Source organism: Strix aluco, chromosome 6, assembly GCF_031877795.1.
Source record: "Strix aluco isolate bStrAlu1 chromosome 6, bStrAlu1.hap1, whole genome shotgun sequence".
NCBI classification, from domain to species: domain Eukaryota; kingdom Metazoa; phylum Chordata; class Aves; order Strigiformes; family Strigidae; genus Strix; species Strix aluco.
The window spans coordinates 24,957,493-24,981,604 of NC_133936.1; the positions used below are offsets into that span (position 1 = coordinate 24,957,493).

At 43.0% G+C, this 24,112-nt stretch overlaps 1 protein-coding gene across 1 annotated transcript in view; it reads right to left on the minus strand.

The window, feature by feature from the left end:
- The window catches only part of CHN1 (chimerin 1), a 104,582-nt gene that overhangs the window by 15,225 nt on the left and 65,245 nt on the right, over window positions 1–24,112 (minus strand). The window contains exons 7-8 of the mRNA XM_074829156.1: window positions 17,149–17,226; window positions 3,555–3,639 (exon numbers count right to left, since the gene is read on the minus strand). Of these exons, the coding sequence (XP_074685257.1) occupies window positions 3,555–3,639; window positions 17,149–17,226 (163 nt within the window). The remainder of the gene's footprint in view (window positions 1–3,554; window positions 3,640–17,148; window positions 17,227–24,112) is intronic.

Consider the following 24,112-nt stretch of genomic DNA (forward strand, 5'->3'; position numbering starts at 1 on the left):
GGAGTCAGACCAAGTCCACAAATTAATCTCCTACAGGATCTAAATCCTGTACATCACCCTAAATCTTAATTCTGGAAGACAATAAAATCTTTGCAAGTTTGGTGGCTTGCATTAATCCCAAAACCCTTGTAGTCAAGATGACAGCCAACATCTTACTTCAACCAATAACCACTCTTCAGGTGGCAAACACGGCGCCTACATTTACCTCTCATTTTTATGGAAGGAAAAGACGTACTCCTCCTTCTTTGTCTGTCATAAAACCCAAACAAGGATAAGCTAGGGAGAATCCATCTTCCAGGGGTTAATCATACAGGACTGTACCTGACAAGATACTGAATGCACTCAAGGCTGTATTTTAGCAGAGGGACACATTCAGTCATGACGGACTGCAACAAAGCATGAGTCAAGGCAGTTCAAGTTGCTAAGGCACCCTTGCTGGTTGCTATGGCATGTGTACTGTAATGAATGTTTAGTTCTGGTTTATTATTTTTCCAAGAATTGGCTTAGTTTGTGTAACATAAACTAATCTATCAGCTATCAGAAATAAGCTCCACTTCTTCCTCCAGCTCCTTCTCCTTTCTGAAATGGGTGACATTTATCTTTGTTGTCCAGTCTTGGACTATCCCACACTTATCTTCTTGCATGTTTTTGTGTTTCTGCAGAGATGAGATTTTAAATGGATGAGAGTAGCCCATGCAGTAATCCATTTGTATTTGTTAAACTTATGACTTCTGTACAGCAAAGAGTCCTCTTGAGATGTGCAACTGTTTGCTATAAAAAGCAAACGCTTTAAAAAGTATAAAATTACATATGATCAGTGCAGTTTTGCTCATAGGTATTTCCAATAAAATGATTATACAGACCACCAAACAGATTTTGTGGATTTCCCTGGAGTGGCATTGAGCCCCATTTGAATGCAAGTGGGCTGCCTCCTGCTAAAAGCTGTAATTTTTCTGAAGTATGAACCCACTCTGAAAAGCAATGGCCTCATGTGGCTCCTTGTTTACTGTGCCTCATTGTTTCCATATTAAAATGGCTCAGTTCAGAAGCAAAATGATTACTTTTTTTTTTTTTTTAGACCCATATAAACTCATGGCACTCAAGCCTGAGCTCTTCCACACTAGCACATTAACACTGCTTACGCAGGTCCTCACTATGTATCCGTGCACTTCTGACTTTCCTCTGAACGCCCAGATCTGTACAGCTTCTGGCTCTGATGGCTTGTACAGCCTCAGCTGATGGAAGCAGGTAGACACTGCTGAGGGTGAGGTGCAGTCAAGGCAGACTGGGGAACTGCTGAGCCTGTCCTGCTGTCTCCACCTCCATGGGGCTCTGCCTGGAGTCCCTCTCCTCCATCCAGACGCTGATTTCTATGAAATTTAGGAGAATAAAATCACCTGGGAAGCCCCTAGTTCTCTGTCAGCTATCGCTGAGGTTGGCTAGTGGCTAACAGCTAGCCTTGCGGTGAGGGAAGGACAAGCGAGGTGGGTCGGCTGCAAGCCATGTCCTTGGGAAAGCCCCACTCTCCTCAACCCCAAGCAAGCCACGCAAGACACATTGCAGCAACCAGACCTGCCAGGCTGAGGAAGTGCTGCTTGGCAGCCTTGCCACCCCACGGCTCCTCACCAGCTCCTCCTCGTGCTCTGGCTGACGATGCTGCATATCACCAGCTCACCTGGTTGTGCCCAATGACCTTGAGCATGGCCTGAAAAACCTCAGCCTCCCCCTGCCCTAATGCTTTGCTGACACTTCAGCAAGCGTGGTCATACAACATGGGATTTTAAAATATAAATAAGATCATAGAAATTACTGGAAGCTACCAACAGTAATATGAAACCTTACACAAGATAGAAAGCCCTAATTATAGTTTCTAAATCTATGAAGTCATCTAATACACATATGCTCCTCTACACTGCAAGAAGGAAAAAGGAGACATGCAGTACTTATTACCATCCTCGTAAGGAGGAAAGAAAACCAGACTTTGGAAGCTTTTGGAAATTCATAATATAGAAAAATCTGCATAAACCCAGAAAATCAGCTCTACTTTAGTTTAAAAAACCAAAAAGGCAGTACAAAATCATAAGCACTTTGGGTTTAATTATAAAAGCAATATTATTTGTTCATTCCACAGTGCCATGCAGCATTGCAAGCTTTCATACTGTTCGTTTTTATTGATTTTCTGGATCAAAGTTATTTAACATAAATCTGAAAAATACTTGATATTTCTCCTAAATGCCAAGACTGAGGAATCTACTTCAGGCGAGGAAGAAAGATGGCACATTTACTGGCTCATGTGTCATCAAAAAATTACTACTTTAGTCAGAAAACGATTCAAGAGCAAAATTAGGCTTACTCCTTCTCTTCTAGCACTGTACACTGTGCAAAATCAACAGCAGTAAAAAATATTAACTATTTTCATTCATAAGTGAAGGATGTGGCTGCAACCCTAAATACTTAGCAGGGGGAAAATATGGAGAAAGGAAACGCCATTTTTACACAATAGTTTCTTAAAACAGAGCTGCACTCTCTAATACATCCTGGACAGTGCAGAGTGTATCGATAACAATGGAATATTGCATTCAAATAATTACTGGGGAAGGATTTAAAAATATTTCAATCCTATTTGGCTGTAAATTATTTTAAGTTTTACATTATTTTGCAGTTCTGTGATAAAAAGCCCTCTTATTTGCTTGAGACAAGACTTCAGAAAGCTTTAGACAGAGCAGATTTTCTTAAATTAGCTTGAAAATTCAGTTTCCAGGGCAACATACGCAGGTCTTCATACATCAACATTTCTTTGCACCGTTTTTATAAATGTGGTTGCTTGCTAGGATGTCATAAAATACTTTTTAAATACAGTAAACTATTCTGGTCACTTTAATCCTTTTTTTTTTCCTTTGAAAAAAGCTGACCATTCTTTCTTTTCAGAAGAATCTTATCAATAAAACTGTCAAATTGTTTTACTTCAGGGAGGCTTTATCCCAGAAATGCCTGCAGTGACACCCATGCATGTAATACATTTCTACCAGCACCTGAATGTTTATGTAACATTTCAGTATGCATTCCTTATTCATCATCCCTTTTCTTAACTTTTCAGTTTCCAAATAGGAGACATGACTTAGCTGGGAGTCTGCTGGCTTATACATACGATTAACCCGAATGCCTGTTTCACAGCAGCAACCTGAAATTTGCTAATGCCCATCTTGCACATTGAGATCCTCAAGTGAGTTTCTCACACCTACCAATACATACAAGTGGTAGAAAAGAAACAAAGCTAACAATGCATGTACCTATTTTCTTCTCCATTCTAAAAGGGGGGGAAAAAAAATCCCTTAATGATGATAATCATTTCCCCTCCACGAGCGCTCAATCACTGCAGTGACGTTACTGAAACAGGTACCTGACACCATCAGCCGCAGAGTGGATTCACTTATTCGATTTTAACAGGGGCCAGATCAGACCCTTGCCACATGGAGTTACAGTGGAGCAGGCAGCACATTAAATAGTCACAACATTAGGACTGTCTTAGGAAAAGAAGACTGAATGACTGTTACCTGCACATTTTACTCCCTGAGCAATGAGGCCCCACATAAAGTTGGCGCAGTATTCACACCAGTGCGGGCCCCTGAACGTGTGCACCTGGAAGACAGTAGCAGAAAGGAAAATTACAGAGAACGACCCAACTATTTCACAGACATTAATATTAATGTGTCTAAATAAGGTAGAACTCCTCTTCTTCGAAGGCACCACATGCAGTCGCTGGAAGCTTCCCTTTATCACCGCGGGAAAGGAAGAAAGAAACGTAAGAAAGATTTAACTGCCAAGACTCTTGCAGACCTATGGGAAATGGGAGCTCTCCAACCCTGAGCCATCCAGAGCAGCAGAACTGGGTCTGGGGGGAGTCTGCTCCCAGACCATGTGGGGCAGAGGAGCAGTGGTGGGTCACAGCCCTTCTCCCGCCTCCCAGCATCCCTCCATCTGGGCAGGATTTTAGCCATGAGACGAGGCTTTTGCAGCGACCGTGCAAGAATTCACCTCTCAATTTAAAATGTCTTCTGCTTTGCCCTCCCCTCCATAAGGTACTGTGTGAAATGCGTAGGGGGCTGCAAGATTTCGCCTCGGGCGGAGGGAGTCCTGCCAGGCAAAAATACCAGTGCTACACAGAAATATTGCAAACGCACTTAGGGACTTTCCAGTTTAGAATAACTCTAAAAGGAAATTAATTCTCTTCAGACTAATGCTACATATTGAAAATCCAAATTAATCCGGTAAATGGAAAAAAGAATCCACTGAACCAGGAAAAAATTCAAAGCTAAAGAAGAAACCAATGCTGCTTTCAATCCCAGCTCACATGCTTGATACAAATCCTGCAGCTACCATTAGCTGCTTCTGATTTTATTCTGATAAAGTTCCTGCTGTAGGAAACCACAGGATTCTTTACAGAGAAAATCATTACTTCCTTAGCCAGTGTAAAAGGCTTGAAGCCTCTATTTAGAATAGACAGGCTGAGAAAAAAAATCAGTAACCAATGATCATAAAGAAATGAAATTTGCAGTGAAATGTAGTAAAAATGCTTTAGGCTTAAGTCACTTGGTTCTCCAGAGTTACTGAGCGGGTATCAGAGCAGGCAGTAACCTCACGCACGTGCACTGCCCGGTCGGATCAGTGTGGAGCAGAAGAGAGAAGGAGCTGGTGGAAACACGCGTGCCTGACATCCGCACAGAGCTCTGGTTATAAATAGCAAAACGCAAAGTGGCCTGACCGAGGTGGTGAGCGTCCCCCACGCTGCTGATTTAAGCAGCAGCTGGATCCCAGGTGACACTTACCTCGAACAAGTGACAACCCACAGCGGCACCCAGCAATTCAGACCATGTTTCAGTTTTGGCTACAGGAAGGTCTGTAGCCTCCTGGGCATTTACTGCCCATGAAGCAGCAGCAAGGTAGATTGCTGTGTTAGTCTGGAAAGTTACTCTTGAATTCACGAAATAATTCACGTGCATGCTTGTGCTAAAGTAGGCTTGCAGTTGCCTCTAGCCCTACGCTGCTGAGCATCTCTGGAGGAAGCGTAATGGTGCGAAGTGTCACGTTCTCTCCCTGTGCTGGCACAGGCTGCCTCCCCCCAGCCGTGCTAGCTGCCGTCCGCACCCACTCCCACGTGCCTTTTGAAGGTGCAACGTGCTCCACGAGCCCCCTTCTCCCTGCAGCTCCAGCTGACTTCTACAAAGCAAACGATGACAAGACTGTCGGCAGCTGTAATCTCCGTTTTCTTTTTTCCTCTCACCACAAAGAGATTTTTCACACCTTCTTCTCTGTTACCCACCTGCACTACCCACATCCTCTTGGCTTTCTTCCTCAGCCTTGTGTCTTTTTTCCAGGTCTTTGGCAGTGTTCCCTTCCTAGAATAAGCACATTCTAATATCCTCAAGCAAAACACTGTGCTTTAATGCCTGCAGGACTAACAGAACTTTTCCAGGGGAAAAAAAAAAAGCTTCCTTTCAGTCACCACCTTTTTTTTCTTGTCAGAGGAACATTCCCCCCCAAAAACACTCATCTAAAATATTTCTCAAAATTCCTGTTGAGGAAAATTGAAAACAAAAATGACAGTTCAAAAGTCTGAGCAAAAAACAATCTTTTGTCAGAATCCTTTTCAGTTTTATGAGTATTTTTAAAAATTCTTTTTTAGTATTTCTGATTGTAAAGGAGGGGAAATTTTGTCTTGTTTATTGAAATGCTGCCATTTTAACTTATTTCTTCAGGTAGAACAAGAATAAATTCTGACACTTTAATATTTCTTGCTAAATAAAAAGAATGATACTATCCTGTGCCCCTCTGTGTGCTAATTTCAAGTCATGAAATTCACCAAATGTGCCTTTGCTGAAGCATTTCTAATGCCTTCCCTGGGTGCTGGGGTCCTATCCTGGCCTTTCCAGTTCTGATACTCACCAAACCTCAGGTGCCCAATCTCTTAACCGGCTGTTGGTTTAGCGGTGAACATCCCTCCTACTTGGCACCCTGCTCCCCACCATGGCCTGCACATTTCCACCTCCTTCTGACTCTCCCTAGGAACTCTTCTGCAGGGTCTACCTCATCCCAAATTTGCCACACCAATCTTTTGCCTCCCTTCATTTTTACTATGATGATTTTTTTATAGCTCTAGTTTCTATAGTTTCTAGTTTCTATATTATAGTTTCTAATAACTATTATCCACCTAGATACAAAAAAAATTACCTTTCTACTACAGCCAGTTCTCCTGACATTATCCTGGCTCTTGGCTCACCCCTCAGAGAAGTTTACATGACTCATCATCAAAAATGACAAGGACAAAACAGACTTTCCTCTTCCCTACCAACACTGCATGTATTGGTCACCCTTCGCAAGACCAGGATTGACTTTGCCCTTTGGGATCCTTGTCTCAGCATCACTGTCCTCTTGTCCTGTGCATCCAAGGTTCATCCAGATACTGAACTGCCTTTTCATATCATCAGTTAAGAAATCAACTTATCTGGTAGAATATTTATCAAGAGCCTGCTCAGCTTTACACTGCCCCATCCAAATTACTCTTTCTTATCTATTACTCTGATTGCAAACTCAAAACAAATTAAAAGGTGAGGGTAGGTTTTTCTATGCTCCGTAACGCTCTACCTTGCTTTGTCCTTTATCTGACATGCAATAGGGAGGTTCTCTGGCAGTAAATTAGGAGGCCCAAAGGCCATCATGTCCTTCCGCCCCTGGTGTACACAACCCCACAGGATCAGCTCTGAAGCCTCTTTTGTGGTTTCTAAGCGGTGCTGTCTTTTCCCAGAGCTCAGCAGTGCCAAAGCGTTAATCCTCCCACTACCACGGAGCAGAAGGGGACGTCTAACCCTGCGCCGGTCTGAATACACACCATCTCTGGAAATGAAATCAGACACAGTAAGTGATGCCAGCAAATAGCAAAAAATTGGTCTTCTGAGGTCAGAACACCCTCTAATCCCATTTCATCCTGCAGAGTGGGGCCTGGCAGCATGCTAAAAAGAAACACGTTTGCATCCCTTTGCTAGTTCAAGAGCCAGCACCTGCAAACAATACTGCATTTATTATATGACACTGTTTAATATAGCATTCTGATTTTTATATTTAATTCCACATTCTAAAAATCTGCCAAGTGACTTGCTTGTTTTCAAAACTAAAACATGCTTTCCAGAAGAATTTCTGAAAACACACCCAGCAGAGTCCCAGAGATCCTGACTTAAATTACAAGGGGTTTCTTTCCCCTTATAAAAAGAGCATCTGCCATATGCAGACTTTACTGTCTTATAAAATGTGAGAGAGCAGGATTGCCAACTGTGGCTTTATATCTCCCAACCCTTCCATTCTCACTCCCGCCCCAAAAATCTTTTTCTCTCTTTTCATAAGGCTTCATCTGTGAGTGATTTTTTAAGACTGTGGAAAATGGGTGAGTGGGAGAGCAAGATAAACTGGTTTTAATCTTAATTTGTAAAATTCCAGGGGAAACATTCAATTTAAAAGAAAAATCTAGATAATTTTAAAGGAAAATACCTGCTTCAAAAACTAGATAAAATCCTATTACTAAGCTGTCCTGCAAGTCTGAGGTAAGAGGAGAACCTCATGTTGGGCTTACACCCAGGCATTTCTATTCTGAACAATCTCGCAACATCAGCAAGGTATAATAAACATTTAACTACTGTGATCTTACGTAGGAGGACAGTTTTTTGCTTAGGCTTGAAAGACATTTTCTTATACACAGCGAAAAATAGCTTAACTTCTGTGATTAATAGCTATAAGTGTTATAGAATTTAATTTATTTTTGTTTTGCATTTCATGATAATGTTACTTAGAAAAAGAGACAAAACCAAAGTTTTGGGAGAACCAAATAAAAAATGATCTGGTGGCTCTGACAACAGATTATACCACAAGCTGTGAAATCCTCAAGCAGATCTCTCACCCTTATTTCTCAGGCTCTATAAAGGTCACCGTTGAAGTTAGTTACCCATGTATCTCGTAACACCATTTATTTTTTATGCTTTTGGTTTTTACTGGGCAGTTACTCATCTAGTCTTGATCACTATCTGAAAACCAAGAATGAGCCAGCAGGTAATTGGTATTTGTAACTGGGAGACTTACATTGTATCACTTGTCAAGGCAGGGAGGAAGAGAATGAAGAAGTAACAGCAGAGTGTTGTGCAAACGTAGTATGAGAGAACACGATGGACTGGCAGAGCTTTGGCAAAGTCACTGCTGGGAAGAAAGCAGGGCTGGATCTGACAAACCATGGTTATGCAATATCAACACCAAACACAGAAAACAAGTGTCTTTGTGACAGGATACAAAAAAGCCTTCCTTTGTTGAGAGGCTGCTACCATGGTCCCCCTGACAGCCCGCTCCATCAGGACCCTGCTCCATACAGAACACCTCTTCCATGGCCCTCCATGATGAACTGCTGGTGAGAATAATGGGTTTTTGAAAATGCAGGCATTACCATCCGTGTTGGGACGAAATACATCAACTTGAAAAAGGATGGAAAAAAACATTGCTGATCCAGCCTCTCAGGCTACCAGACCAGAGTCCTACACTCTGGGTAGAAGCCTTGTTGGTGCTTGGAGAAGAGACCAAGCTGACCAGGGACTGAATAAATGGCACACCCCCAGCATCTGTACTGCATGGTGCTCCAAAGGTACACTTCTGCTGGCTACACTCTCTTTCAAACAAATTCCCAAGGATGATGGGACGCTGCTGATGAAGGCTGTCAGCTCAGTGGTCCTAGCTGATCTGCAATTCCATCAACTGAATTCTGCCTGTTGGGACTCTATCAAGCTTTTAATTGGATATGGGAGACATCATAAGTCTCAATTAAAACGATGAACTCAACCTGTATTATTAATGTCTGTCTTCCCTGTCAGGGTTGATTTTATCAGGCACTGACCATACCCGTGCTGGCACCCAATAGGCATGCCCTTTTCATCCATCCCTGGTCCAGGCAGAGATTGCCTGGATGTGATGGGTACAGAGAGATATCAGTGAGAAAGTCAATCGACTCAACTATCAGTTTGGGCAATGCTTCAATTTAATCCTTGCATACACTATGATGATTAGACAGTGCCTCTAAAACAAGGGTCTCAAGCACTCCCAATATTACAGCACTTGATATTCCTCCTGTGAAGCAAATATTGCTGCTGATGAGTAATCTGAGAAGCGAAAAGACTGCCATGACAACCCACACGGCAGAGCTGTATCTGCAAGATAATTGCTTTCATGCGAAGGTGTCACAGGAATGAAAGTAACTGAGACCATTGGAACATACCTTCTCCAAAACTTGAGCTGACTTTGCCTAGACCAGCTGGTGTGTTAAGCATGGGAAGCCAGCCTGGGACTGTCCCAGCGACTTTGTTCAGCAGCTCTTGGGAGGAGAGATGCTGGCTGAACGCTGCATCGTTCAGAGCATCGAGTATAAATAGCATCGTTATTGCCAGTGGGTACACTGACACGAACATTGAGCAGGCAAACCTTCCTCCAGGTCCTCACCCACTTGGAGCCAGAAGCAATGTCATGTCTTGTTTACTTTCTGGTTTGTGCTGATCATGTCAGAGATGGGAACAACTGGAATTTTTTTAATTGATATCTATGAACTGGAACATTGTCCATTTTATTCCAGACCCAAGTCGCTTGATACCTGTGTCCATGCAAAAAATTCTGAAACTAGAGGTGAAAATTGAATAAAATCCTTAGAATTAAAATTCTGTATATATATATACACACTATATATGCAATGATGTAAATATAATATATGTAATGATGTAAATAGACTATAAACCCCTAAGAGATTCCTAAAGAAACACTTTTGCAATGATGCTAAGGCTAATTTGGAGGAAAAGCTATTGATGATAAGAGAGCATAACATCCTCTACATGCTCCTTGAGGCAAAATCCCACTCTTCCTCAGGAAAGTATTTCTAAGCTTCACTACAGACATGAGCTGGTCCATTCTTGGGGCTGTCCACATGGAAGATTCACAGGATCCACATCTGGGGACTCATAAAACTACTGGTGTGGTGGGAAGGGATTACAGCTTCAATAAATCAAGGATTTAGAAAAAAGGTGGGATTTTTTTTTTTTAAATGGAGGCAAAGCTTGAACTTGGGGACTAGCACTAAGAAACCAGAAAGGGTTAAATAATATTGTGCTATTTGGAATCTGCTTTGGGAAAGCCCTGGCTTTTCCAAAATGTAAAAAAGTAAAAGTAACATTAAATAAATACCTTGTGAGACTAAAATCCATCAACATCTAAAAGCTTTTCCAGCTTGAACTGTCTTATAACACACTACAAGTTTCAGAAGCAACAACATAGAGCTGATGAGATCTTCTCAGAAGTTTTGTGGAAGTTTGTCTCCAGTTTTGTTCTCCAGATATTTTCCCTGCCTTTGAACACTTTTTTCCCTCAAGTACTAGGAGTCTAAAAGAAACATCAAATTTCCTGAGGTGGTCTTATCTGTGAGAATGTGCAGAGAACCCTCCCTGGGGACTGTGCTAGAAGCACCCAGCTCTCTCTCTGAATACTCATTTGAGTGCAGTGACTCACTTAAGGATGTTTTGAAAATATATTCAGTGCCAAGTCCGTACCTAATAAAAAAATCAGTATCCTCTTTTCAGCAGAGCTAGACCAATTTACCCCAAATCAGCATCTGCCCCAGTTTTCAGAAGATCAGAAATAGAAACGAGTTCATGTTAGAAGTCACAGGAAAATGGCTCTGCTTAATATAGTAAGTTTGTTATAGTTTCTGGTCTTTTTGCAGCATTTCTTCTGCACTTTCCATCTCCCTGTTTCCCAGTGTTTAGGCATGGCTTTGCTGAGCACCTCTTGTTAGAATAGTAAGATTTGGCATGGAAGCTATCTGCTATGACTTTTTACACTAGCAAAGCACCTAGCACAGATGCAATTACACCAGTGAAATCTGTGCCAGGGCCAGGGCCAGGTTAGCTTATTTGTTTCAAAGAAGCAGTACAAATTCCACCTGCAGAATAACTCTTGTTAAAATCAGCAGTCTCTCCATAAAGTGGTGCTTGGGTGTGTCTATGATGACAAATCATTTCCAGTAGAGACTGGTCCTCATCTGAGACCTCACTTCTTGTGCACATTTAAGGCTACATTCTACCCCCAATTATTTCTGGAAAAGCACATTGTCCCTGCTCTGGAGCTCCCCACTGGGCCTTTCAAATGGGTCACCCTCAAAGAGAAAGCCAGGATGTTGCTTCAGTCAAAGAGGGAGATGAGGAATCTCAACAAACAAGACTCATCAGAATCTCTGGTGACTTGGCTTAAGCAACCGTGGAAAAACATCTCTCCTCTCTGGAAGAAGTGTTGCCTGAAACGGAATTATGTTCTGAATGTTCACCAATTCACCAAGCCGCCTTCCAATTGTTATTTATTACAATTAATTGACTATGCTATCTCAGTCATTAGTAAGGTAGTGACTAAGAAACAGCATGACAGTACCAAATACTGCACAGAAAGATAGCAAAAAACAGTCTTCTGGAGACATATCTATTTTGTGAAGAGCAAGAGAAAAATGAGACAATATTGGAAAATGATGCATGGAAACACAGATCTCAGTCCAGCTCTGACAGGCTCAGACACCTTCTTTTGCTTCAGTGAAGCACTACAGCACTAATTTAGGCAGAAGAGTGATTTTATGCCTTGGACTATCGGCAGTTACAAAACACCTGCAGTGAGAAACACCAGTGAGTGCTCCACCAGCTCAAGTCATCAGCAGCCAGAGGTGTCTGAAGGAATACCTATAACCAGACAAGGGAGCTAAAAATTCCCCCAGGCTCATGACTCATACAAGCTGGAGGGAAGTAAAGACCTTTAAGGTGTTTTGTCCAGGCTTATTTCACATTTGCCAAGTGAAGGAGATCTTATTGCACTGACTAACAAGTTTCACTGCCCAGGAGATTTCTTGCTCTTAATCTCAAATTTTCCCTTTCCTCTTCCTTTTAAACTATCATCCCATAACTCCCAGCTAATGCTCCTCTTCCATGACTTCCCTCCTTGCTGTTAACATTTTTCAAGCATAGTTTTACTGCTTTCTCCAATCCCACACAAACAGCAGGCAAAGGAGCGAGGTCAGTGCCCAAGTCTAATGCATGGCACCAGGTGTGGAGGAGGTGCAGAAGATGTTTCATGCCAGGTAGGGATGGAGTCAGGGCAGAAGGTACCTCATGAGGTGTATCTTTTTTTTTAACAGCAAAAAACTATGGGATGTAGAGATGTGCTGGTTGTGGCTGGGATAGAGTTAACCTTCTTCATAGTAGCTAGTATGGGGCTATGTTTTGGATTTGTGCTGAAAACAGTGTTGATAATTCAGGGATGTTTTCATTATTGCTGAGCAGTGTTCACTCAGAGTCAAGGCCTTTCCTGCTCCTCACACCACCCCACCAGCGAGGAGCCTGGGGGTGCACAAGGAATTAGGAGGGGACACAGCTGGGACAGCTGACTCCAACTGACCAAGGGGATATCCCACACCACACCACGTCATGCTTCGGCATATAAAGCTGGGGGAAGAAGGAGGAAGGGGAGGACGTTCAGAGTTTGTCTTCCGAAGTAACCATCACGAGTGATGGAGCCCTGCTTTCCTGGAGACGGCTGAACACCTGCCTGCTAATGGGAAGTGGTGAATGAATTCCTTGTTTTGCTCTGCTTGCATGCACAGCTTCTCCTTTACCTATTAAACTGTCTTTATCTCAACCCACAAGTTTCCTCATTTTTACTTTTCTAATTCTCTCCCCCATCCCACCGGGGCTGGGGAGGGGGGGAGTGAATGAGTGGCTGCGTGGTGCTTAGTTGCCAGCTGGGGTTAAACCACAACAAGCAGGGAGATGATGAGGAGATGCAAAGATGGAAAGTCTGGAGGACTGAGAAAGGGGAATCCTGTGTGTTTAGTAGCCTAATAAAAACTGCCTCACCAAAGAGAGAAAAGATGGGGTAACCTTAAACCCAACTCAGATTCCCCTGCTGTGTACATCCTTTGGCATAAAGCCCACCTCACACATTCCAACCCAGAGGTCCCCTCGGTCCTCCTCTCAATAACGAACCCTGAATGTTTCAATCCACATGGCACCTCACCACAGGCTCCTTTTCACCTCAAACGCAAGGTTCCTGCTGTTGCCTGAAGGTCCTCCTTCACCTGCCTGCCCACGAGGTGCCCAGCTGCTTCCTCCCCTTAAAATTATTGAATGGATCAGATATCAGCTAGGTAAGAAATTGTATTTTAATTTACAAGCTATCACAGTTGCTGCATTTTAGGGACAAGATAAGCAAATAAGAGATTTGTAAGGGACAGAAAAAAGCATTCTTATTGCTGTAGAATAAATTTATGGGAACAATTAGGTATAAATCTACTCTGTCTGCTTCTATGAAATGTTACAGAACTTTCTGCTACAATAAAGCTTCTTTTTGTAAGAAAATAACACCACTAGCTTCAGCTATGCTCCTTGTCAGCACCACAGACCTCTTAGAGCTTCCAAATAGAAGATGCTATTGTTCATCCACATCGGGTGAAAGAACGAACTTGATATCCATCACACACACACGGTCATATAGATACTTGTGTACCAGAGAGCCTGGCGAGATTTCTTCCCCATAATGGGTAAGAAACTGAAAGAGAGGAAAAACCTTTCTGCAAAAGCATGTGGGGCTGAAATTTTGATGGTGAAGTGACTGCCCTGATTTGGTCTGATGATTCATTTTACAAGAGATCTCATTCGGTGCTCTGGATTTCAGAAAAGTAGAGTATACAGAGAGAAAGCAAAAGAAATCAAATATGCAAATAGACAGACCCCATCAAGTCACACTCACAGTCCTACCTCACCTTCAAATCCTGTTATTCAGTTAGAGCTAAATAAAATGCTGTGTCAAACAACGTAGATCTCTTTTAGCTGATATATTTGAATAGAAAATGAATATTTCATGTTAGATTTATAGAGAATGCAGAAGTATTAATTGAAAACTTTTTATAAATTAGAAAAAGTCAAAATATGCTTTAAAAAATAACATATTTTTAATACCTAACTCTCATGCTGAGGAATAGGCATTAAAAACTCAGTCAGTTCTGACATTTATAAATCATCATGCCTTTCTTACAGAGATTAATTTAAGAGAATTCAGCCACTCTTATTTGCATCTGTGATGTGCTCAGGAGAGACCAGACCTCCCCAGCCAGGAGAATATTACAGAGCTGGAGGAGATCATTACTGGCCAGCTCTGCCCCCAGAGCTCGCCGTCGCCCCAGCTAGCCAGCCTGCTCTCTTCAGGCAGGAGACAACGCACATTCCAGCAGATTTAAATAAGACTAAAACCTTTCAAAAAAACCCAGCTGCGTCAGCACTCCTAGCAGGGTTGTCTTTACATTCTTCTTTCAAACAACCCTTGGAGCAAAACATAGATTAACAGATTTATTCAGGAGACCTCTTGACGATTTAAGAGTTAAAAGCAGCTTTCGTGTTCACCCCTTTCCTAGGCAACTGCACTCCTGTGAGGACCATCACTACACTGCTTCTCTGCCACGGTGTTCCTCTACCTGAGCTTTGCTGGAGGCAACAGGGTCTGAGGGTCCAAACTCCACCTCTGTCCCCACCTACTCACCCCACAGGGACAGGAGGTGCAGGGGCGGAGGGAGAACTGAGGGCTCCGAACCTGTGGCCAAGCCTTTCGAGCATCTGCTAACCCCAGCCCGCCTCCGGAGCGGCTGCTGCCGTCTTCTTCCCTTCTCCAAGACAACAGTGCTAGTTGCTGTGCATTATTGATTCCCCACTTTTTCTCCCTCTGCTGGGATGTTACAGCATTTCCAGTACAAAGGATTTCTGAGACCCCTTCATTTCTGTGACTAGCGATGTGACTGATCAAAGAAGCAGCCGGGAAAGGGTTAGGGGTCCCTATCTGTTGCCTCGTGCCTGTATAAGGAAGAGAAGATTAGCCGCAGAGGTACAAAGCAGCATGTGTCCTCTTTTTTGCTGGTGGAGCCTCTGGGGACAGCAGTCACTGTTGGTTAGCTGAACTACATAGATTTATTTCATTTCTGGGTTGTTTTTTCTTGTTTTCTTTCAGAAGTCTAGCTTCAAGACTCTGGGCCTGACATTTCCTTCCTTCCCACATGGGTGGCACATTTGCTGCTTGGCAGGCAACCTAGGAGACTTCTGCAGACATTTTAAACGATGACATCTATACATGCAAGAAGAAAAATTTGAGAGATGTAAGGAACGATAAAGGAGAGAAACACATGAGCTAACGATGGCCATTCATTTCAGATCTATAACGCAATAATTATGAAGGGCTTATGGTTATTTTTTAAAAAAATGGGTTAGTGGCCACATTTAGAGCCCACGAACGTCAGCAGCATTCCTTCTGCGGGTAGGTTGGTTGCTGCGCACCCTTTAAGGGGCAAAGGGTTTGTTCCCTTCTACTTTTTTATGGCAAAAATCATCTGTGTAAGGTGACTCCGTTTCACTGATTTGAGAAAAGAGTTACTTCTCAAGGTATATTTTTCTGGCAAGTATGTATCTAGGAACTACAGTACAACTATTACAAAGAAAACAATCTGTGTGGAAAGTTTGTGCTGTAGCTATGACCTTGGATCAGTCCCACAGTTTGTTTTTGAAAAAAGACTGGAAAACTCACAGCTTCCAAACTTTCCAGAAACAGTTTCTGAAAGAAAAACAAATAAACAAACCTAAACACGAAAATCAGGTTATCAGATTATTTTCAAAACAGATGTTTTTCAGGCTGCTAAAAGAAAGCAACTAAGAAATACAGATGTGTGCAAAATTATCCTACACACACTGTAGTACATGGAAAATCGCTATCTGCTGGCATCAGCAAGAATTATCTTCAAACTCTTAAGGAACAAATGAAAGTTGCAAGACATTTCAGATCTCTAGGATACCTCAGGAGCCTGTGAAAAAATGCTCTACATTTAACTGACAGACAGCAGGATTATTTTTTTTATGCCAAGCGTTCATATTAAACACTTTTTTATGTAACATTTTCTACATGGTTTTCAAATTCGTGCTTTACTGAAGAACTCAAATAAAACAAAACATCCTGATCATATAAAGTTTCCAAGTTTAGTGATTATCTGAACTCAAAAGCCAGAAGGTGTTTTAAATAAAATCAGGTGGATGATAGGTAAATATACGTATGTACATGCATGTGTACATCCACACATGCACATGTGTGTGATGGAAATCAAATCTGAAAATAAGAGACAATTAACAGATGCTTATATCATCAGATGCCTGTATTATATTAATGATTTTCCCTTCTTCTAAAATAAATAAAAGAAAAAGCTGCATGGGAGAGAAAAACACACATTAAAGATAAAATCTGGGCTTCAGGTACTAGATATGAAGTTTGTACCGTCATCTACAGAAATTCTGTATAACATCAATTCTTACAAATAAAGACTGCCTATCATGCAGTGCGTTTGACCAATTATTTAAAATAATTAAACGAGTACTTAGAAGCTACATAGAACACTAAGTAAGTTTTATTAAAACACACGGTAGCTGCCAATGCCAGCAGCTCCAATATCCCCAATGTATAAGCCAGGCTGCTTTCAACACACTCAGTTCATTAACACAGGAGAAAAGCCAGAAACTAAGGGAAATGCAGACCATCTGCTCAATCCAGATGCAGTAGAACATGCTTCTTACCTCCAAAGCTATTTACCAGCGACAAATTGAGATAAGATCAGTTTAATCCTCTAACCACAGATCTAAAAGATTTTTCAGCATCATATCATTGTAAGTAAAACTGAGCTACATTCATTTGAACTGAAAGAAAACTTTGCCAGTTTTTCTCACCTTTAGCATCTCTCCCGGTACAAAACAATTCCAAATAAAAGAGAGAACCTACAGATGGCAAATATCATTGAAACAAATACATGCACACAAGCAGTCAACACCACAATCCTTGTTCTTCTGCTGATACGTTCTAAAGATGTCTAATTGATTTAACCGGCAATGAGATTTAATTGAGGCATTTAAGTTCCCAGAAAGTCATAGTCTGCATATATATTACTTCCTTGCAACACCATACGCGTTTTAAAATAAAAACTATAGCCCCGGTGCCTCAAAAAGAAGTAGCATAATTTCTTACCTTGAAGTTATGAATCTTCTCATATTTTGGGATATGTTCATTTTCTTTCAGAGTTGCTCTTCTGACGAGTGATGTCAGCTGTGAATAAGCAAAGAGTTTAAGAGGTTGCCAGATTGTCACAGATGACTTCTGAGAACCCAGTTTCATCCCCAAGGCTGCTATCAATAAATCTTGCTGACGGCTCTCCCGCTTCGGGTTGTGCACCGCAGACCTCTTCGCTCTGTGCCCCGACCAGGGCTCTTTGGATGGCATGTTGGAGCTGACGGGGAGGAGGAACGGCCCCCCGGGCCGATGCGCGCCCTGTGTGTCTATCAGAATCGGTTTGAAAAACCCGAAGGGACCATTTCGGGAACCTAAGCGGCTCGGCGGGGCGGCGCGGCCATGGCAGGGCGCTTGCTCACCGCGCGGCTAACTCAGCGGGGCGGGCTGCCCGCCGGGCCGGGCTGGGCTGGGCTGGGGGGCTCGGGCCTGCCGGTGGGCGGCCGACGGGCCGGGCCTGCGCGGCAGCCGGCGACAGGGGGTGGCAGCCGGCGGCGGGGGGGGGGGGGGAGCAGCCGGCGGCGGGGGGGGACAAGCCCGCAGCCGCTCCCTCCATCGGCGGCCGGCGGCGGGGACGCGCGCCTGCCTCCCTCCCTCCCCGCTGCCCGCGGCGGGGGGCGGCCCCGCCCCCGGGGCGGGGGCCGGGCGGGGGCGGCCCCGCAGCCCCCCGGCCGCCGCAGCCAATGGAGCCCCGGCGCGGCTGGATCGGCGCGGAGAGCCCGCGGGAAGGGCTGGGTCACGCACCGCTACAAAATGGCACCGCTTCGCCCCTTGGCGGGGGGGCGTCAGGGAACGGCAACCCCAGGGGACGAGACGGAAAGCGGCTCTCCCCGACAGAGGTTGGGCACGGGAGGTAAGGCTGGGAGCAGGTAACGCGGCCGTTGATGCTCATCACTCCTCCCTTAAAACGGCATTTTCCAGTGCTTTTCGTATGAAAAGAGGCTCGTCAAACTCACATCATGTAACGGCCTTTTCTAGCAGGGGTGTGAACACAAATGCCACACAGAGTTCCCTGCACCACCCCTTCCACCAAAGACCGAAACCCCGAATTGCGGTGGTGCCTCTCTTCAGGAATTCACAAACGTGAACAGACGGTGAGTGACACATAGTCTCAAACGGGGCTGAAACCTGAAGTGTGACGGATGCAACTGATGAGGAAACGTGCAGAGGACAACCTGGTCCTCGCTAGCCCTCACACAAACCAGAGGGAACTGTACTTCACACGGCCACTAAAGCCTTGAACTCGTTGCCACAGGAGCCCACGAGGCCCAGGGCAGCCCATGCCATACCCGCTCAGGGAGGCTCGCTTCAGCCATGCGCTGACACCACGACGGCCACTCGACTCCCTCCCTTTTTCTTCCAGTGCTCTCTAAGCATTTGTGAACAGTCTTTGTCAGAGACAGCAAAAACGGACCTTTGATCTGACTTACTATGGCAGTGATTTACACTGTGGGGCTGACCACCATCCCGACGTTTAGGGTGCAAGACGACCCCTCCTTGTGCACAGCCGGAGCGCAGCCCTCCCTTCCCTTGCCACAGGCTGCAGCACCACAACCGCTCTCCCTTCTGCAGCAAAGGTATTTTTATCTCTCATGACTCAGTAACAACCGAAGACAAGCACTGTTTGTCGCAGGCTTCTGGGTGGAATTGGCATGTTTTGCAGCTGGATCACAGTGTTACCATTTAGCTCAATCCTGCCAATGCAGCTGAGAGTAATGCTCACCATGAGCCCCTCCTCTGCCCTTGCATGGCCACCAGTACCTTCTCTACAGGTTTTAAAAATCTGCTGGGTTTCAACATAGGGTCAGGCTGCAGAGATTAAGGATCAACGTATGTGCTTCACCAACCACTAATCTGCAATGCAAGTTAATAGCTAATAATCGAAACACTGGCTGCAGATTATACAGGATGAAGCTGTTGGCTCATACAGGGGCCTTAGGAGTATCTGGCCCAGTTCCGGCCCAGTTCCCAGTTTCAATACAAGCAGGGCTACTGAGGAATACTTTTCCAATGACTACCCCAATCTGCCTGTCCTGCTTTTAACCACTCATTGCCGCTGCAGGCGAATAATGACCCTCTTGAATTTTTCTGCACATCCTTCTAAGTGCCACTCCATGGCAATAGGAAGTCAAGAAAAACGAGGTGAGGGTGGCAAAAACTGACCACCTCATCTGTAAGTGTGAGAACAGTAGGGACTCAGAGGAGGAGGAAGCAGACAGACTTCTGAGCTCATCCTCTCCTTTCTTTCTAGGTAAAGCCACTTCACGGTTTCATTCCCAAGAACTACATCAGGTAAAAGTCTTAATGGAATAAGGTGGACCTAAACCTGCTCCAGAGGAGTCATCTTCTCCAAACAGCTTTGAGTGACAACAGGCTCAGGAAGCAAACTGTGCAGTTCTGGAAACGTTGTTTCGTTACACACTTGGTTGGAACCCCAAATTTACCTTATTTTTTAAAGGGAAAAAAGAAATCACCAAAATTTCATATTAGGAAATAAACTCTTTGAAAATTGAGTTTGTTGGAAATAAATAACTGAGCAATTTTCAAGAGTACATTTACTATCAGAATAAATCCTTATTATTTTGTATAATTCCACTTAAGAAGCAAGATAAAGAATTCTGAATTTTCCTTCCAATCATTGGTAGAACACATATTTGGTTTTTGATATATTTATTCCTTAATTGTAATCTTCCTTCCTCCTAATTCTGAAGAACGGATTTATTTTCAATGGCACTTTAGAGTCACATTAGTAGAAACTGATCTCTGGATCCTGGAAAATTAAATCTTAAGAATGCCAATAAAAAGGTAAGCAAAACTACCCAACAGGGAAAGGTCCTACCTCATGGCTGTGATTATGAAAACGAGTTATAATCTGGGAAGTAGTTATAAGATTATGAATTTTAATTCTGACATTACTGTGTGTTACAGTAATCTAACTCAGACCGCTTATTGGTTTTATATAAATCAGCTTCCCACGGTTCAGTGCAAAACATTTTCTGCTGTTTACAAATATAGCAAAACTGGGCTCACCCACACTTACAGCCCTTCACATTTGCTCTATGCACTACAGTTGCGCACACCAGAAGCCTAGATAAAAAGAAAGTTAAACCCATAAACCTAGCAACAGAAAAATTACAAAAAATATATATTTGTTAGCTATTTCTTACATATATTTCCCCAAAATAGTGTTTTAATTAGAATTCATATAACTGCTTTCAGATGACATAATTCTATGATCATTCCTCTGCCATTGCCTAACTTTGGGAGTTTGGCATTGCAAGCTAGTGCTCTTCTTAACACAGCCCACTTCGTTTCTTTTGAAAACCAAAACAAAGAATGAAATTTCTGTTGTACACACCTTCCTGACCACAGTTTGGGTCACTGGGCAGGTCCAGACCTTTAGCTTACCAGTACATGAGATAATAAAGTAAGAGAGAACAAGTCACTGTCCTCAGGTAGCCCTAGTCATTGCAGAGATGAGTCACCATTCCTGAGAGCAAAGTCATGGACCTGGGGGTTCAACTCAAATACTGCAGGAAGCTCTTCTCTTCCACTCCAGCCACTCTATGCTGTCTCTATTCCCAGCCTGGAAGCCTGCAGGTCCCGCTCGCCTTCTTACACCCTGGCTGGCTCTTGATTCAACGCCTGCTCTCCACCAATGGCTCCTGCACTCCCACCCGCCAGCCAACTCTCCTCTCCATAGCCCTTTCATTTTCCAACTGTTACCTTTATAACTTGCTCTCTCTGAAGTCTACCTTAACAGGGACAATTATTAGATACTGTCTGCTACGTACTGGATGAAGAAGAGGTAGAAATCTGGGGAAGAAAGTCTTCTCCCTTCCACTTTTCTAAGTAAAGTCTTGATTTTATTTTATTAATTGTTTGTGACAGACATTTGCAATCATTGCATGTGTAGGGAGCAATATGCTGTGCAGACTCCAGGAGGAGGGAAACTGCAGGGCTGTCATTTTAAAATTTAAGGACGTGATTTCACAGGATTGAGGTGAACTGCAAATGGAACAACTGGAAGTAATAGCTGAGCAACCTCTCAGCAGAGCACCCAATCAGAGCAGCCTCTCAGTCCTGTACATTTTAGTGACTTAAGCACTAAAAAACCAAACCCAGCAACACGACAACCTTCAAACCAAGACATCTGTTTATACATATTGTATATATGGACATATGAACTAAAGGAAAGAAAAAAAAAGAAAAACAAGACTGTAACCTGCTATCTCAAGTGTTCTCATTTATTCTAAAACCTCAACTGTAAGAGGGGTTCAATCTAGGTCCTACTGGGACTCCGCTTTCCTTACTTCCCCCTGGAGCAGTCCTTCAGGATGCGGGAGAAACAGCTGTTTTCTTGAGCGCTATTTGCCCAGTGTTAGCTGGATAATGTATGCGTATTTTCTGGTACTAATCTCACAATCAGTAAGTCTTATTATGAAGACTCCACAGAACTAATTTTAAAGCCATCCATGGCTCACAGTAAATTCCAGTTAGTCACTCTCTGAAAGACACATTATGTAAGATTAATCCAGTCACACAATTCAGTCAACATCGGACAAATTATTTTTCTAAAAGCATTCCCATTTGTTGAGTAATAAACTAAAATTACTCGAGAAAAAACCCAGAAAAATTCAAGTCAGGTTAAGTTCACAAGTCCTAAAATGCCCAGATTAGACTTGATCAGACTTCCTGAAGCCCACGTGCATTTCCAGTACAATGGAGTGTTTAGTTTCATGACCACCTGGCTCCTCTCTCACACACAGTATCATGTTTTCTTCAGTCTCGGGAAATGCATGTGCAGTACACTGCAGGCTTTTCATTCTCATATGGTATTTTCATGTTTTTATGCCTAAACATGCCTTTATTGTTTCAGACTTTATATATAATACAATCTCTTCCCCCTAAGGAATGTATTTTAATAATAATATTAACCAGCAGTTATATTGCATGCATTTTTTTTAAAAATTAAAGATGATGCCCTATTGTATATATCTCAAGAAATGAGCTATTTGGTTTGCTATGCAGTTAGCCACTGTATGTTGTGTTCTGTTTCACTGTATAGCTAACTTAGCCAAATGTATATGCTCAGAAAATCCTTCCTTGCCTGAACGCTTTATGAGCATATTTTATGGGCTCAGTATACGATTTTCAAAAGCTAATCAGTCAGATTGTGAAACTGAGCCCAATTTCCTCAATGCTGTTCTCAGTGAAGGCTTGTTCCATGCTAAATATAATTTTCCCAGTCATATCTTTCACAGAATTACTCCAAGGGGGGAAGGGGAGCCCAAAATTTTACTTCTTATTTAAAAGTGATGATAAGCTGTTTTCATTTAATTTTCTTCACTTGTAGACATGCTAATGCCAGGCACACCCTCTGCCCACAGATACATGGTGTGAGCGAGGGGTAGCGATGCTATTAAAAGAAAAGTTCAACTTGAAAGTTGACATCTCAAAAGCTGGATGGGAAGGACCATCACGCAGCCTCGCTTGCTGCCATTCCAACACAGCCACATTTACCTGGCACACGGACAGCATCAGGCTCCCACAATGCTCAAAGTATACTGGGATCCTCAGGCAACACACAACCCCGCTCTGAGGCACAGTTACCTACAGGGGAGTCAGGGTTTAACACATGGTTGAATGATGAAAACTTACTCCTGAGAAAAGTTCTGTTTTTTATAACAAAATTTTCCAAATCAGACCTCCCCCCTGGGAAATACTTATTGCAAAAGCTAAAGAAATGTCTATTTATATTTTTGAATATAAATATTTTTGAAGTATGTGATTTCCACAGCAGGTAATACACATTTTTATAGCTAGAATTTTTTTAAAAGTTTTTAAAAAAAGTTTTAATTAAAACCTTAAATAAATTCAGCCAAAGTGTTGTCTTGGTTTAAAGTATGACTGTTAAATTAAAACCAAGAAATAACCTAAACCAAAGTTTAAATTATGGAAAAAATGTTGCCCAATATTGCTGCTAAAAATTACTGCATAAGAAGTGAGTTCATTTGGTATTGTATTGTGCAATACAATTAGAGTGTATTAGCATTATTTGGGAAGATGTTTGCACTGATATGCCTACCAGAAATACCCTGAAGTTTTCAAAACAAGGGAGCATACTCATAAAAAAGCAGAGATCTTAGGGGAAGCCAACAGAAAAGCTGTTTTTCTGTAGCTTTAGCCCTATAACCTACCAGTCACTGCAGCTGATTTGGATCTAGGTCAGTCGGCTTAGTTTGTTCCTAGTGGCATGACAGGTTGTAGGTTTGCTCCCGGCATTTACCAGTATGGGCCTTTGGAAATGACAGTTTGAAACTGTGCACTGGCAAAATTCATCCACTGTGACTATTCCTCTTTTCAGTAACTGACAAGACAAAAACAATTAACATTTGCTGTTCTGGACAGTGGCACAGAAGCAAGGCACTTTTCAGTGGCAAACACAGTTCTTTCCTGTGGGAAGGGGCTATTTTGGATATGACCATGAATCTAGCCATGGCAAAAATAAAATAAACATTTCACAGTACCTCTGGTAACAAGTTCTGCTTTTGGTTTGGTTCTGGAGGACTTTGCTGACATCAAGCAACTTAGCTTATAGGGAGGTCAGCAACTGGCCTGTTGTGTCCACTGAAGGAGCGGGGATAATTCTGGAAATTTCCTTCACACTCCATAGGTACAAATACCACTACAGGGGTGTTCATGGGCACGTGAGAATGCGCACAGGCAGGGACGTGGATGTTGTAATCAGTGGGACTGAGTGAGCCCTCAGCAAGTTCGCTGATAACACCAAGCTGTGTGGCATGGTCAACATGCTGGAGGGAAGGGATGCCATCCATAGTTCAACAAGGCCAAGTGCAAGGTCCTTTGGTCCCCAAGGATTGCCCCAAGCACAAATACAGGCTGGGCAATGAGTGGATTGAGA